At 35.2% G+C, this 17869-nt stretch overlaps 1 protein-coding gene across 2 annotated transcripts; it reads right to left on the minus strand.

Annotated features, from left to right (window-relative positions):
* Positions 1 to 635: 635 nt before the first annotated feature.
* LOC131161013 (uncharacterized) lies at positions 636 to 9708 on the minus strand. 2 transcript variants are annotated; one of them, XM_058116872.1, is made up of 4 exons: positions 9263 to 9576; positions 8938 to 9145; positions 1633 to 1960; positions 636 to 1160 (listed from the first exon to the last, which is right to left on the minus strand). In XM_058116872.1, the coding sequence occupies exons 1-4, from the start codon at positions 9438 to 9440 to the stop codon at positions 891 to 893; spliced, it is 984 nt and encodes a 327-aa protein (XP_057972855.1). In that variant the 5' UTR covers positions 9441 to 9576; the 3' UTR covers positions 636 to 890. The 2 variants fall into 2 exon arrangements, with proteins under 2 accessions (XP_057972855.1, XP_057972854.1); XM_058116871.1 differs by having other exon boundaries at positions 8938 to 9708.
* Positions 9709 to 17869: the final 8161 nt, after the last annotated feature.

Genomic DNA, 17869 nt, shown 5'->3' on the forward strand with positions numbered 1-17869 from the left:
AAATTTCTTGAGTGTTGGAGTAAAAAAAAAAAAAACAAATCACCCTATCTATGCCATTTTACAAAATTTTGCTAATTGACATTACAACAATTTTTTTTTTCTTCTCCTCCTTGCCCCTTTTTCTTCTTATTTTATCTTTATAAATACACTCTTATCTCTTCCCTTCTTGAATCTAACACATTTCCTTTCTTTTTCTTTAACCTCATTCTCTCCTCTATTCCACAATATCTCATATATCCTCTTTTAAAAGAAGTTTATTGTCAAATGAACACCATTTTGGCTAGGTGGTCTTCGAGTCAAAAATAAAAATCCTTTTTTTATCTTCATCCTCTTTATTTTTATTTTTCAAAAAGCATCAACATGAAAGCTATCTCTTAAGAACATTCACACACTTAAAACTAAAAACTTTTACGTTAGGTGACTCAGATTTAAATGTCACAAAAAAAAAACATAGTCATGAGATAGAAGATGACTTACCTCCAATTTTTTGTATAGCCCAAGCTGAATAAACCAAAAATAAGCACCCTCACGGACCTTCAATTCTCCGAACCAAAATCTTTGTCAACAATTATTCGGACAAATTTTACAACTTTCCAAATTGAAGCTAATATTGAAAAAATTCATTTGTTCACAACAAAAAGTCAAGCCAAACAACAAGACAATTCTATATATTATTATGTTGAAAAAAATTTTTGTGCTTGTATATTACCAGACCACTTTCAAATCCACTCTATACAAACCATCGAAACCAAACCCAGACTGTACATTTAAAGAACCCCAAAAAAAATAAAAAAAAAATAAAACCATAAAACTCCAAAAATAAGAATCCCACTATAAAAGTGTAAATATTTATGGTGTGTTTGGATGCCCTTAAATTCTTTAAACAGTTTTTATGCGCTTGTAAACTGCGAAGATATGAACACAAAAAATTCATATAGAATTGCCATGATCACCGCGGCTAAAATCTGATCTTTTATGAAGATCAATTTATTATTATTATTATTATTATTATTATTATTATTATTATTAATATTAATGTTGGTAAGATCATTGAAAGGCCAACACTTGTGGTGTATGGAGAAGGAGACTTGGCTTCCATGGATGTCTTGCTCAAAGATCACTTCCCCAGCAGCTGATTTGAATTCTCCCGAGCTCCATTCCTGCAGTCGTGCCACCAAGCTTAAATAAGTTGAAGAAAATAATTTACAAACTGATTTATAAACGTTAAAGCATAGCATTTAACTCTCTAAGACTCGTTTGGTTGTAAGAACAGTTTATTTTTTATTTTTTATTTTTGAAAAAATTAGGAAGAAATCGCTCACCTTACTTTTTAGTTTTGCAATACTTATGTTAAAAAAAAATTTAAAAATAAATATTTTTGACATTGTTTACTAGTGGGAAATAGTTCTGTTTTTCATTTTAAATTTTAAAAAATTATATATATATATATATATATATATGTATGTATGTATGTATGTATATGTATATGTTTTGGGCTTGAAAGTTAGTTAGCCCACCCAACATATGGCCCAATCTCAATATTGGGCCTCTCCATGACTCACAAAATAGCCCAAGTTAGAAAAGCATGCCCCCACAAATTTTCTACAAAACAAGGAAAATAGTGTTATTTACCTGGAACAGTTTTCCAAGAGTGACAACAATGGTGTCCGGGCCTGTTTGGAAACAGAAAGGATCCTGCCCTGATTGGACACGGAACTCATTTTGCTGAAGGAGAAGGTGGAGGCTCAAAGTTTGATCATTTGATTTGTAATTTTTCTCATTGACCGCTTGATCCTGTTTGTCCATGAAATCATGATCATGATTATATCTAAACAAGCTCAAAATTGATGTTTTCTTCTGGATTTCTTTCTGAAATTTCTCATCCATAATTTCACAGAAAACCATGCCTAATTCTTGTGCAACTGCATCGAGTTTATTTGCAATATTATCCAACTTTTCCCTGCAAGCAAAAATTATAGTTTATCGAGAGCGCTTAATACTTATTAAGGTACATTTTTTTTTTTATAACTAGAATATACAGAGTGTTGACTTTTTGAGTCCGATCTCTATTTTGATGTTCACAAACACAAGTGTCTCATGTGTATGTTTAGTGTTTTAAACAGATTTACAATTCAGAATGCACGCACAGAAGAGGAAGATGGAAGCTAGAAATGACTTAAAGCTCACGTCATACTAGCATATTCCATGAAGAAAAGAGCAAAAAAGAAGAAAACACATTTTGATGTTATCTGTATTGCATTTAATTTTTTATTAATTAGTCTGTAATGCATACATCTGCATGATATGTATTGATTGCTCAAACGATCTTAGATTGACCTTAGGGACCTAACCATCCACATAAAACTTTTTTCAAAATTACCTAAATTACACAAAGGTTTTCAAAATAAATTAAGATAAAAAATTAGGGCTTAAAGGTCGACCGACGTTCGATTCTTGATCTCAATTTAAAATCTCGGTCGACCAAACAAGTCAGAAGTCAACATATTGACTTCGTTTGGTCGACCATACTGAATTGAATGCACCGTCCTCAGTCGACCGAACCATTAACTTCTAACACTCCAACTACTTGGTCGACCAAACCTTGTAGTTCAAATTGACCTTAGTCGACCGAATCTATATGAATGGTCAACCAATCTTTGCCTTGGTCGACCGAACCCACGAAGGGTTCAAAAACACCTTGATATGGTCAACCGAACCTCTCAAGTTGACTTAATTTTTAACCGCCAATCGTCATTAATTTTTCACTTAAATATTTTCAAAATGACGAGCGTGTTCCTCAACAGTCAGATTTCCTAAAAATCTATAAATACCCTCTCCATAACTCATATTAGCAACTTTGATTAGTTTTAAAAACCTCTCAAATTATTTCTTAATCAAAGTTTCCCCAAAATATTTTTCATTGCAAAAATCCTTCTTTGGAGCAAATTTTTTATACTCTCATTCTCTCTTCACTTTACTTACAAATTTTTTGGAAGAGAGCATTTAAATTTTTGGGCATTCATTTTCATTTTATTTGCATATACTCTCACTTATCCGTTAATTTTTGAAAATCATTTTTGAGAGTACTACTTAAGTTTCTCCCAATTATTTTCTCGATAAATATTTTTGGGAGAAATTATTTATTACACAAATATTTTTCTTGAGCTTAAACTCTAGATTCTTTAAACGCTTTTATTTGCAAAATGTTTGTTGGAGAACATATTTATCATTTATATATATTCATATATTTTTATTTGTTCAAAATTTGTTGAAGGGCAAAACCCTAGATTCTCCTATATTTTTATTAAAATATATTTTTGGAGAAAATTTCTTACTAGGGTTTAAATTTATTTTGAAAGCACCCTTACTCTACTGATGTTGACTTTTTGAGTCCGATCCCTGATTTTGATAATAACAAACCATAAGTTACTTATGTGTGTAATTAGTGATTAAACAAATTATAATTCAAACACACACATAAAGGGACTGAAAATGGAAGCCAAAGACGCATAAAGCTCATATGATCGGCTGTTTTCTATGAAGATTAAAGAGAAAAGAAGATATAGAAGACATTTGTTTTTAATTTGTATTGCATTTAAATTTGGGCTGCAATATAATGCATTGCATGCATGATGTGGATGAAAAGCTTAATATGACCATAGACTGACCGTAGGGAACCAAACCAGACTTCGGTCGACCGACATTAGATTTTTAAGGGCATAATTAGGGTCAAAATTATGTTTTGAATAGCTCCGGTCGGCCGAACCCTTCTGGTAATAACCATCTTAGTCGACTGAACACGTAGGCTGAAAAGACTGAACCTCAGTCGACCAAACCCCTGGCAGTGTAAAAGTTTTGGTTGACCGAACCAATCAGAAGTCAACATGTTGACTTGACGCGGTCGACCATTCCGAAATGAACGTATCGTCCTAAGTCAACAGAACTAAAATGTGTTTGACCCCCTAACTGTCCAATCGACCAAATGTGTAGTTCTTTTTTGCCACGATCACCGAACCTAGATGAGTAGCCGACCATCCTTTGTCTTCGTCGACCAAACTTATAAAGGGTTCAAAATCACCTTGCGACGGTCGACCATATCTTCAGTTCAAAATTGCCGCACTCGACCAAACTTGTTAAAGTGGTCGACCGAACTTCTCGAGTTGGTCAGATTTTTACCTTGGTTAACTGAGATTAAAATTAATTAAACTTTATTAATCTTTTTCCAAAATAACCTCCATGTTCCTATCGATTATATTTTTTGCAATATCTATAAGTACCCCTTCATTTGTCTTAATTAGGACAAGATTAGCAAAAATCATTAAGAAAAATTCTCTGAAATTTTTAATACTCGTACTCCTCTTGTTGCTCAAATTCTTTCAATCTTTTTCAAGCATACTACTCATACTCTCTTACACTCGTTTGTTTTAAAATCATTTTGAAGAGAACATTTAACTAATCTTTGGGCATTTATTTTCTTCATCCAAAGCTTATACTCTCACTTTTTTTTTTTTTTTTGTGAAAATTTATTTTTGAGAGTTAGCTTCTTGGATCTCCCATATATTTTATTAATAAATATTATTAGGAGAAATTTTATATTAGTTATTTTTGAAAGAGTTGAGCACATATAATTTGTATTAGGAAAGTCTTATTGCAATCGTTCTTACACTCACACATACTATTTTTGCAAGTTCATTTGTAAGTAAAAACCCTAAATTCTCCTGCACTTTATCTGCGAAAAATATATTTGGAGAAATATTTTGTTAGGGTTTAAATCCTTGAGCTTCCATCATTATATTTTTATTTAAGGATTATTTTAGTAAGAAAATCATCATACTTACATTAAGCTTCATTTCATATCATATGTGAGACACATCTGCTTAGCATAGAAGCATTCTTTGTTGTATGAAAAATATTTCATTTGATTATCTATTGTATTGGGTTGTCGGAAGAGGGAGACTAGCCCTGTGAATAGTCTCAGATTTGCTTAGATCCGGTTAGGAGAGCACCATACTGGTTCAAATCTGGTTAAGAGAACTAGGTGCATCATCCTAGTAAGGTGTTGTAAAGGTTGAGGTCAGCCCTATTAATCTAACCTGGGTATTCCCTTACCCAGTAAGGAGAGGGAGGTTGTAAACGGTATCGCTCCACCCACAAGTGAGCAATCTTAGAAGAATAATTTTACTTATGAGCTTGAGATGGGGACGTAGGCAGTATTGGCTGAACCCTGATAACATATCTAGTGTAACTTTTATTTTTTTGCACTTTCAATTTCTGCACATGTATGTTTTATGTTTGATTTATTATGTCCAATACATCTATTTAATTGTTTGAATATTTAATTAAGTTTATGATTATATAGAAAGATCCTACGCTTGTGTAATACTGTTTGTGGAATTTGGATTGACTTAGGAGAAAAGTTTTAAATACCAAATTCACCCCCTCTTGGTAATACACCAATTTCAACAACCGAGCACAATTCATATCATAAGATAGTGCATGTATTTGAGCTTTTAACGTGTACATTCCTGCTTGTACTTAAAAATATTGCATTATGTACAAAAATGATTTTAATGTACTGGTTGGGCTCAGCCCGAAATTGAACTGGGGAATCTTAGCCTTGTAAGTGAGACTGATTCGGTTTAACCTAGAAATTGAACTGGGGTGTCTCTGCCCCGTAAGGAGACCAGTTGGGCTCAACCTAGTAATTGAGTTGGGGTTTACCTTGCCCCGTAAGGATAGGTTGTAGCGGCTTTGCTCTGCCCTTTTAAGTAAACAAGGATAGTGAAATCTTTGGAGGGTTATGCCCAAGGCGGGAACATAGGCTGGTTTGGTTGAACCTCGATAACAAATATCGTATGTTGCTCTCTCTGTCTCATTTATATTTCTACACTTAAATTTTCGCATGTGTATGCTTTCATTTATAGTTATAATTATTTGCATGCATACTTCTATTTCAAATGAGATATCTTGTTGGCTTTATGGGAAGTCAGCAGTCAACCGTGTTACGAGAAATCGTAGCAATAGGCCCCAACTCAACAGTGCATGGCATGCCAGCCCATCGGCACCCTTGCTTGGAATTGGTGCAACCCTTCATGTCCACCCGATGCTTAGTGTGAGGCTTTGCGTTGCCATTTAAAGGAAAAAGTTACACCTCTTCTACCACCAATTGGTTTTAGAAGAACCGGTAGTGTTTAATCTTGACAAGTGGTATCAAAGCGAAGTCACGGGTTCGAGCGCTCCTAGGGTAGCTTCTGGGGGTGATTGTTGGCTTTATGGGAAGTCAGCAGTCAACCTTGTTGCGAGGGATCGTAACAGTGGGCGATAGTGCTTGGCGTGCTAGTCTGTCGACACCCTTGCTTGGAATTGGTGCAGCTCCTCATGTCCACCCAACGCTTAGTGTAAGGCTCTGCATTGTCGTTTAAAGGACTCTTCTATCACCAATTGGTTTTAGAAGAATCGGTAGCTCTTGATCCTAACATATGTTTTACGTGTATGCTTGCATTTATCGTTTTATTAATTACATACACGTTTGTATTATGAATGTGATATGAACTGTAGAGAATCAATATAAATGTTTAAATTAGTCGAAATATTTTTAAAACTCAATTTGCCCCCTCTCTTGGGATCACACCAATTCCAACACGAAGCTTGACCGAATCGAGTAGACATGCATTGTACATATAATAATAATAATAATAATAATAATAATTATTATTATTATTATTATTATTATTAAAGCAAAAAAAGGCACTCACTTTTACCTTGAAAATCTCAATACTAATTTCTAAAAAATTTAATTAAAAATAGAAAAATATATATCAACCAATCAAGAATTTCTTGCACAATTAAATATATAAATAATATACTTATTAATAATTCCTTACGACATTTATGAAATTTATTTAATAAGTTATTTTTCAAAGGGTGCATTCATTAAATGCAAGGTTGAAACATAAATTAATTGCATTATTTTTTTTCCCAAAAAGTTTAATTTTGAAAAATAATTGTAAGTCACTATTTTAATATTTTTATTCTTCAATTACAATTCCATCCATCCTACCACGCATGCTATTTTGTTGATGTTGTGATAAAATATTTTTTTTTTATATAAATAATATATTTATAGTAATGACCATACATATTTAATGCGTTCTTTTTAAAAGAAAATATTCAACGTTCTCATAATGTCTAAAAAAATAACTAAGACGCCTACATATTTATTATTATAGTAAAAGGAAACACATTTATTTAAGAATTCAATAAACTTATTAATATTTCATTTTTAAAAAATTAATTGTGAGTTTAATTTTTGGCATAAACTAATATTCACCTAGATAATACTAAGTTTTAAAATATATATTAAAATAATACCCTATGTATCGCCCGTGTCTATCGGTTATTTTATATATATATATATATGAATGGTCTCTATTTAGCATGGAAAAATTAAGTGCTAATTTTTTTGAATTAAAAATAAAACAAATTTTAAGAATCAATCAAAAAAAATCATACAATTAAATATATAAATTATTGGCCTACACAATTTATGTTATAAATATATATATATATATATATATATATATATATAATGGGTTTTCTGAATATATTCATTAAATGCATGAGTTGACATATAAATTAATTATATATATTTTTTATAAAATAAAAGATAACAAAAATTACATTTGTAATTTGTTACTATTATGCTTAAATTATAATTTTTATCCCATATATCTCACATATGTTTGTTATTTTTCTCGAAAACAAAACTTAAATATTATTTCATTTACAGGGCTTTTAGGATTCTAGAAGAATTATATTGTGTTTGATAGCATTAATTTCAAATCTTAAATTTAAATTTGGATAAATTTACATAAATTTCAATACAATTTTATGTTATATCTTATCTAAATTCGACACAAATTCAAATCTAAGGTCTTTCCAAACATATGATTGTAATATTTTATCTAATATTTGTTTTGGCGACAAAAAGGTTTCATTGTAATATCACATTTTCTTGAAATTTATAGTATAAATCAAAATAAAAATATTCTCATTTGATTAAAATTTTACTTTAAGATGACATCTTACAAATTTCACAAATCAAATTCAAACAAAAAAATATTAAGCAATGGGCATATAAGTGTGTGTTTGGTATTGTTGTTATTTTTTCTGTTTTTATTTCCCCACATACAGCCAAGAAACGAATTATAAAAATGCATTTATATATTTATTATTATTTTTTATTTTTATTCTCAATTTTTCGTTATTCGCCAACAAATTGAAATCCAAAATTATAGTTTTCAACTGTGTTGACAATTTGTTGTTAGAATTTAGAATAATTTTTTTGAATTAAATTATTCATTTTATACACTTTTAAATTAAAATCAAAATTAAATGGTCACATGAATTTAAATATAATTAAAAGGAAAATATACATAAATTTTAAAAAATAATAGTAAAGCCAATTATAAAAATATTTTTACTTTTTTTTATTGTTATATTCAATAAAATTTGTATTGTAAAGTATATTTTTAAAATAGAACAATTAAGTAAAATGTTTATAATAAATTTTATTTGTATTATATTAATTTTTTAATGTGTATTATTTATAATTTTATTAATTTAAATATAGTTTTATGATATTTTTTTTTAAAGACGAAAATAACTGTTTTTAATTGAAAAATTTATAAATATTAACTAAATAAATTGCTGGTTTTGAATTTTTAATTTTCATTTTTAACTTTATTTTTTTCTAATTTTTGATAATCATGCCAACGAGTTTCCTATATGGGTTTTACGCTACGGCCCAAGGGCCCAAGTATTGGGCTTGGGCAGCTAAGTCCAACTTTCAGAACTTGTCAAAAGACTCGAAATAATAAAATAGAAAATATCGGTCTTAAAAATTCGGCATATCGGATTAAAAATTCCGGGCTATACCTGAAACTCCGATATTTCCTGGCCCCGATAACTTGTCGTGCAAATTCCGACATCATCTCGTCAGAGCGAAACCACGCGAACTCCTCCACATTACGGTTGCGCATAAAGTAGTTTCGGCTAAACTTCGCCTTTTGTTCGACCGAGATTCCGAAAACCCATTCGGCTTCTTCGACCATAGACAACAATTCGTCGACCGAAATCCCGTGACCTATGATTCGAACAGCACCAAATCGTTTAGCTGATTGCAAAAACCGGACGACCGCGTTTCCATTTCTTGCCACGAGTGACCGGAAATCGATTGTCGCCGGGCTCGGGCGGTGCGTACCTGCCGAAAAGTATGGCGGCGCTGGCAGAGTCAGCTCCGGCACTTGCAGTGATTTCTCGAGCTGCTGGGAGAAGATCTGGTCGTCGACGGCGGCGGATCGCGAACCTTTTGCCGTGGGGATGGGAGAGGGAGGCGGCGCCGAAACGGGTAAGCGAGCGCTGGTGCGTAAGGTAGCCATGGAAGCAGCTGGCTTTTGGAGAAGAGGAAAGTGAAAAAGGATAACGAGGAGTAAGAGTTGCAGAGAATGCAGGGGCCCCAGCGGCTGCGCACGTTTGGCGTAGCAGGCACGTCTTCGCTATGGGTTTACCTCACCATCCGCCTCCATTAGGTTCAACTCTTCTCTTCCCTCGGTGTTAGGCGAGATGAAGATGCCCCACCATGCACATATACATAGTTGCATGTATTATATATATTTGTGTATGTATAATAAAAATATTATTTGTTTTAGAAAATTAAGTTTTATTTTTAAATATTTTATCATTAGATGAGGTGTAAATTATTAAATTAAAATTTTGATTCAACAATAAAAAGATCTGCCACAAATCTGGATAATCTCTTTTCTTTAGCCTTTTAAATCTTGAGAAAGCCTATGTAAAACATAGGGTCACCTTTGCCTTTGATTTCTTAGAAGTATGCACAAGACATGATCTCAATAATACCGTACTAAAATGAATTATCAGTACTTTATGAAAAAATCATTTTAACTTTGGGAAAACTTACACAAGACAAAGAATTCCTCCTTGTAATTTTGATTTTTGGAGATATGCACAAGACATAACCTCAATATTCTATCTATATATCAACAATGAGGCGAATAGAAAACCAAAGTCATCTAAGTAAACACTAGAACAACAAAGGTTAATGCCAAGTGAAAATTATGAAAATACTATCAATATTATCCAAAATTCAATTAAAAGGAGTTTCAATATTTCAAAATTATTTTTATAAAATTATAAAAAAAAAATTATGTGTTTTTGTGTTTTTTTTTTTTTCCAATTTTCTTTGATTCTTAAAATTTTTTCTCTAATTTTTCTTAGACTCATATTATTTACGAAATTTATGTACTTTAGAATTTTATAGCCTTTATGATTTTTCCTATAATTTTCTAAAACTTTTCCTAATTTTTATCAATTTCCCAAAATTTTATCATTTTAAACTTCATTTTATTACTCTTATTTTCCATTTAAAAGAAAATGGCCAAGTGGCCACATCTCGGCTGACCAACCAAGCTGCTTGGGTAAACTAATCTAATAACTTGTTCGTCATATATATATATATATATATATTAAATGCATGTACGCAAGGGAGGGCTTATTCCTTTCTCTCTTGAATCTTCAATTGCTTCTTTTCATTCCTTTTTATAGGGGCACCTAAATAACCACCCCAAAAGTGCGGAATCTTCCTTTTCCCACCCAATACAGTTATGCTACGACTGTAATTACCCTTGCCAAATGACCAATCTGCCTTTGTTAGATTTTTTACGTCCAAATATGCCCTTTGTTGAATTACTCTCACCATTTTAATGATGAGCATCATTTAAACAATACTCTCACCATTTTAATGATGGAGTCAAACATTGGTTTAAAACCATCTCAAATTATAATAACTGTATAATAAATAACTTATGGTGACGCTTGTCGTAAACACAATTTTGGTCTAAACAAGCATTGTTATTGTAAAACCTTAATGATATTTAAAACTAAAATTATAACAACAATTACAAGGAATTCCACTGACATATTTTCATTATTCTAAAGTGTTCTTTGGGCAAGATATCTGTAATAACCTGCTTATTTTACCATTTTTTTTTCCCATAATAACAAAGCCAATATAATAAACCCATCAGATCATAATCAACCTGAACCCGTGGATACCAGAGACACATAAAAAACACAACACGGAAGCCTAAGTAGTAGGAAATATAAAATTATATACATCCCAATGCACCATTTAACACAATACCAGAGTTACTACATTCATCATATACAACCCAAAACAGTCAAAAATCAGTCCTAGGGTCATCACCCAAAATCCATCTGACCCTAGCAAGTACTTACCCTTCAGAAAGGGTAGACTAGTTGTAACTACCTCAGCAGAGCTTTATCCGCTCTCCTATCAGGGGCTCCTGAAATGTTTATATAATTCGGGGTGAGCAACCTCTCAGTAAAGGAAAATAAACTAATATCAGTACGTGGCAACATGAGTATTTCCGTGTTATACATAAAAGCATACGTAGACATATTTAATAAAATTGTCCGTATCATTTCTGGGGAAAACATGTATAATCATAGCATAGCAGAACATACAGGATTTCCATAAGAATAATTCATCTCATATAATAATTATACAAAAACAACCCTGGAAGGTTAGATGGCTGGTGTCATGTATTACCCCCACATGATTGAGTTGTGTGGCCCGAAGGCATGACCTAACAATGGTTGGCCGACTACTGGCAAGTCAAAAGTACAGTCTGTAAGTACGATGGGTCTGCCAAACCTGGTTCGTACACCAGGGGCTCCAACACTTCAATAACCACATCAACTATCCATGCTCATGCGACCCCGTATGACAACGATGACACAATATCATGATGATCATGAACATATAGCTACGGTACTGTACAAGTGCAAGCCTAAACCAAGCCAACTAGGTTATGATAACAGATAACGTATTCCAAATTGTGATACATTGCTATTCAATAATAATAATTGTTAATTCAATATCATCATATCACATTTCATTTACATAACATGAAAATCATCAGCTCGTACGCTGGCATTTCATATTTTATCAATCACAGCCCGTACGCCGTATCACATATCAAATAAGAGGCCCGGCCCGTACGCCGGCATATCATGTAAATGGCTCGACCCATATACCGGAATATCATGTAAGAACATCCTCGACTTGTACGCCGGTATATCATATAAAACTCTCGGCCCGTACATCGGTATATCATATAAAAACCTTTGGCACGTACGCTGACATATCATATAAAAACCTTCGATCCGTTCGCCAATTTATCATTATACAACTCTGTATCATTTAACATTTTCCCAGAAAACAGTAATTCATAATAAATACTACTCATGCCACACAAAATGGGTATTACACATATTTGAAACATATCGTCATTTACCACTGTATTTTCCAAATATAATGCATATATATTCCTGAAATCAAATGTTGTGAGATTATACATACATTTTCATTAAAAAACTAGTTTAGTTTATCCCCTTACCTAATTCCTAAAAATGCCCTTAAAACAATCACTCCAACTCCCACAGGGTTCCCTGGTCAACACCTTGAAAACAACATCTCTCAGAACTAAATTTCAGTATTTTTTCGTTTATAACATTTTCTACAACTATGGTAAAGCCAAATTCTGAATAAAAAACCTTACCTTGAATCCAGGATAAATTTCAAGCTCATCCCATCGACAATCCACTCTAGCAGATATGCAGAGAACTTTCCCAAGAGTGTCGTGGTGGCTTCAGATCGTCGATCTGGCGAAGAACAGACCCATAAATTAAGAGAGAAGGGTAGGGAACTGAAGAGGAGAGAGAAAAAGGGAGTTGTGCGTGAGTTTTCGGCCAAAAATTAAAATTTGGCCTATTTATATACTGGCTTTCGTCGACGAACCACATCACCTCGTCAAAGAGGTCAAGAAGGCAGTTCGTCGACGAACTTTCCCTTCGTTGACGAAATTCAGATTTTCCAAAACATCCTCTCGGTATCCTCTCGTCGATGAGCCCCTCATGTTCTCTCGTCAACGAACCCCCTGTACTCTTCGATGAGGCCCTGATACATTTTCATTTTTCCTTTTTCTTTTATTATATACTATAATTTCTCTGGGTCACTGCATTCTCCCCTCCTTATAAAATTTCGTCCTCGAAATTTTCTATTCATGTGATTTATCATCCCTAAAAAGTAAAACGGTCTACTTATTTTATTCCTTACCCTCACTTATGGCGGAGGAATACCGTGGTTACATCCCAAGCCTGAGAGATTACATATACAAAATAAAATTCTCCCAAAACTAAAAGACTACTTATTAACTCAACCGCTACATATACTTGTAAAAGAAACATTACCTACTACTTACATTCCCTTGAATAATTGTGGATATCTTTGCTTTATCTGTTCCTCAAGCTCCCAAAAAGATTCTTCTATTGCATGATTTCTCCATAAGACTTTCACCATAGAAATCTTCTTATTACGTAATTCTTGTTCTTTCCTATCTAGAATCTATATTGGCACCTCCTCATAAGCTAGTGAATCACTGAGCTCTAATACACCATAACTGATCACGTAAGAAGGGTCTGGGACATATTTCCTCAACATAGAAACATGGAATACATCGTGGATTCTAGACAACACAGGTGGCAAAGCTAGCATGTAGGCAACCGACCGCACTTTCTTTAGAGTCTCAAATGGACCGATAAACCTAGGGTTAAGTTTACCCTTCTTCCCAAATCACATAACCCCTTTTTAACGGAGCTATTTTCAAAAATACATGGTTACCGACATCAAACTCCAATTTCTTGCGATGGTATCAACATAACTTTTCAGTTGGCTCTGAGCTGCATTGATTCTATCTCTGATAAGCCAAACCTTATCACACGCTTGCTGAACAAGCTCTGGTCCCATAAATTGCCACTCACCCACTTCATCCCAAAATAAAGGAGAAAGACATCTCCTACGATAAAGCGCCTTGAAAGGTGTCATGCCAATATTGGCCTAATAACTGTTATTGTACGAAAATTCTACCAGCGGCATAAACTAAGTCCAACTACCCCCAAAATCTAATACGCACGCTTGGAGCATATCTTCTAGTATTTGTATCGTCCTATAAATCTGCTTGGCTGACTGAGGATGGAACGCCGTGCTAAAAGATAATTGAGACCCTAGAGCCTTCTACAAGCTCCTCCAAAATCATGACGTGAAACGTGGGTCTCTATCTGACCCTATAGACACTGGCACGCCGTAAGAATGGACTATCTCCTAAATATATATCTCTGCTAGTTTGTCCATGGAGTAGCTGATCTTGATGGGAAGAAAATAGGCGGTCTTGCTCAAATGGTCAATAATCACCCAAATGGCATTCTAGTCGTGCAACGCCATCAGCAGTCCTAACACAAAATTCATAGATATATGATCTCACTTCCACTCTGGGATAAATATTGGCTACAACTGCCCTACCGGCCTCTGGTGCTCAGCTTTTACCTACTGGCACGTCAAACACTGGGTTACATACTCGATAATCTCTTTCTTCACACCACTCCAACAATATGACTCTCGCTGATCCCTATACATTTTCGCGCTACCTGGATGAACTGTGTACAAAGATCTGTGACCCTCCTCTAAAATAATCTTCCTCATATTAGTATCGGCGAGAACACATAATCTGGAACGGAACTGCAATGCTCCATCATCTGCAATACTGAATTCCTCTCCCTGACCAGTCTGCACTATGTCCATCACCTCTGCTAATTTTGGATCTTCCTTCTGAGCGGCTTTAATCCTTTCCTGCAGAGTAGGTTGCACTACTAAACTAGCGATACATACTTGAGAATTACCCTCGACTAATTCGATACCGAGTCTCTTCAGATTTATCATGATCGGATACATAGCCGCCAATACTGGTCCCACAGACTTCCTACTCAAACCATCAATTACCACATTTGCCTTCCCTGGGTGGTAACTAATAGTGCAGTCAAAATATTTAATAAGCTTCAACCACCTTCTTTGCCTCATATTCAGTTCCTTTTAAGTGAAAAATAACTTTAAACTCTTGTGGTCGGAGAAAATCTCACACTGCTCGCCATATAGGTAATGCCTCCAAATCCTTAATGCGTATACCACTGTAGCCAATTCAAGATCATGGGTAGGGTAGTTCTTCTCATAACCTTTCAATTTCCTGGAAGCATATGCTACTACCTTATCATGCTGCATCAGCACAAAGCCAAATCCCTTCAAAGATGCATCACTGTAGATAACATAACCCTCACCCCCTGACGGGATGATCAGTACTTGCACTACGACTAGCCTCCGCTTCAATTCCTAAAAATTCTGCTCACAGCTGTCGTCCCATTCAAATATGACATTCTTCCTAGTTAGTCGTGTCAAAGGCCCTAATAATGCTGAGAATCTCTCAACAAAACAATGGTAATACCCAGCTAACCCCAAGAAACTCCTGATCTCCTAGACATTCCTCAGTCTAACCCAATCCACTACCGTCTCAATCTTACTAGGATCCATAGATATACCATCTCCCGAAATGACATGCCCCAAAAACACAACTTTCTCAATCCAAAATTCACATTTACTAAACTTAGCGTACAACTCCTTTTCCTTGAGCGTCTGTAGAACCTGCCTCAAGTGCGTCTCATGCTCCTCACAACTCCTTGAATAGACCAGTACATCATCAATAAAAACAACAACGAACTGGTCTAAGTATTGGTGAAATACTCTATTCATCAGATCCATAAATACCGTAAGAGCATTCGTCAGACCAAACGACATAGTGAGGAATTCATAATGCCCATACCTGGTCCTGAAGGCTGTCTTCGAGACGTCTTCTCCTTTCACTTTTACCTGATGATAGCCTGATTTGAGGTTAATCTTAGAATACACCCGTGTACCCTGGAGCTGATTAAACAAATCATCTATACGGGGTAGAGGATACTTGTTATTGATTATCACTTTATTAATTCCCCTATAATCTATACACATCCTCATAGATCCGTCCTTTTTCTTCACAAATAGAACTGGGGCTCCCCACAGAGATACACTAGGTCGTATAAAACCCTTATCAAGCAAATCTTGCACTTGATTCTTTAATTCTGCCAACTCCGCCGGCTCCATTCGGTAAGGTACTTTAGAAATCGGTGTTGTACCTAAAAACAGTTCAATAGGAAAATCTACCTCACGATCAGGTGGCAAGCCTGGTAACTCATATGGAAAAACATCTGTAACTCTTTTACTACTAACGTGCTAGTGAGTTTCAATTCATTCCCTGACATCTTCTTCACAAAAGTCACGAACTCTCGAAAACCACTCAACAATAGTCTCCTCGCCTGAATAACTGAAACTAACTGGGGTAAAGATTGCACTCGTGATCCTACGAATCTGAATTCTGCTCTTCCTGGAGATCTGAATATCACTTCTTGTGAATGACAATCTGTAGTGGCAAAATTAGCTACTAGTCAATCCATGTTGAACATTACATCAAACTCATGCATGCCTAGCACTATCAGATCGGCAGACAGAATTTCCCCTTGAATATCAACTGGGTAACCTCGGAGTACCCTACTACACCTCACTACGAACCCAGTCAGTGTAGACACTAACAATTCGGTATTTAACAACTGAGTTTCTGCCCCGCACAATTTAATACACCCCCACAGATACAAACGAATGCGTAACTTATGAATCAAACAGTATAATAACTTTAAAAAAAAACATGCTAACCATACCTGTCACCACGTTGTCGGTTGTCTCAGCATCACCCGGGGTCAAAGCAAAAACTCTAGCTAGAGCCATATTCCTCTATTGGCCCCCACATGGCGCCTGATAACCTCCCCGGTATGGTCTAGGAGTAGGAGTTGCATTAGGTCGTGTAAGGCAATCTTGCATCAGATGTCCCTGTCTACCACAATGATAGCAGACAACTCCACCTACTCAACACTCTCCCCAGTGTCTCCTCCCATAAGTCTGAAAAATAAGAGGACTCTGCACTACCTGAACCTCACGACCTCTAGTCTCCTGCCTCCTTCCTCTGTCATGGTTTTCTCTCCTCCACTGACTCTGTCTAGGACCCTGCTGCTAACCTGAAGATGCAGATCTCTTTTTCTGTCCTTGATCCTCTGCATCCATAAGCTCACCAACCTTTGCCAAGACTGCTTTGTCGACTAGCTCAGCCAAATCCTGGATCTTTAGCACCACTACCTGCTTGAATATGCTTCGCCTCAACCCTCTTTCAAACGGTCTTGCCATTTTCACCTCATCAGGAACAATATACGGAGCAAAGCGAGAGAACTCTATAAATCGCACCGCATACTGCTTAACCGATAACTGTCCCTGCTTCAGATTTAAGAACTCTTCCACTTTAGCCTCCCTGACAGTAGCTGGAAAATATCTATCAAAGAACAACTCTTTAAACCGATCTTAAGTCATGGCTATCGACGTCGACCTCTGCTGCTCCAGAAGTCTCACAGCAGTCCACCACCTCTCGGCCTCGCCCGTTAGTTGATAGGTGGCAAAGAGAACCCTCTGTTCTTCCATACACTGCAACAAGGCTAAGACTTTCTCGACCTCCTACATACAATTCTCGGCAAGTGCAGGATCGACTCCTCCTGAAAATTCTAGAGGATTCATCTTTGTAAACTTCTCTATGGTACACCCATGACCTACATACGGACCACCCTACGTAGTACTGCGTCAGAGTCAGTCCTGCCTGCATCCGAGGGCCCTGCTCCATCACTGCCACTCAAATGGGCACTACCTCCTCCTAGATCCATCCTGAAAGACACAAACGTAACTTAGAAATCCTATCCTTATAATTTACCTGCCTAACATCATTACTTATCTTAACTTCCTCAGCTC

The sequence above is a fragment of the Malania oleifera genome, chromosome 7, assembly GCF_029873635.1.
Source record: "Malania oleifera isolate guangnan ecotype guangnan chromosome 7, ASM2987363v1, whole genome shotgun sequence".
NCBI classification, from domain to species: Eukaryota; Viridiplantae; Streptophyta; class Magnoliopsida; order Santalales; family Ximeniaceae; genus Malania; species Malania oleifera.

Coding starts and splice junctions, on each gene's coding strand:
- LOC131161013 (XM_058116871.1), bottom strand. CDS start 9,440: ATGGCTACCTTACGCACCAGCGCTCGCTTACCCGTTTCGGCGCCGCCT. Junction 1,961..8,937: donor AGGAAATATCGGAGTTTCAG/GTATAGCCCGGA, acceptor TTTTGCTTGCAG/GGAAAAGTTGGATAATATTG. Junction 1,161..1,632: donor CTCTTGGAAAACTGTTCCAG/GTAAATAACACT, acceptor GCACGACTGCAG/GAATGGAGCTCGGGAGAATT.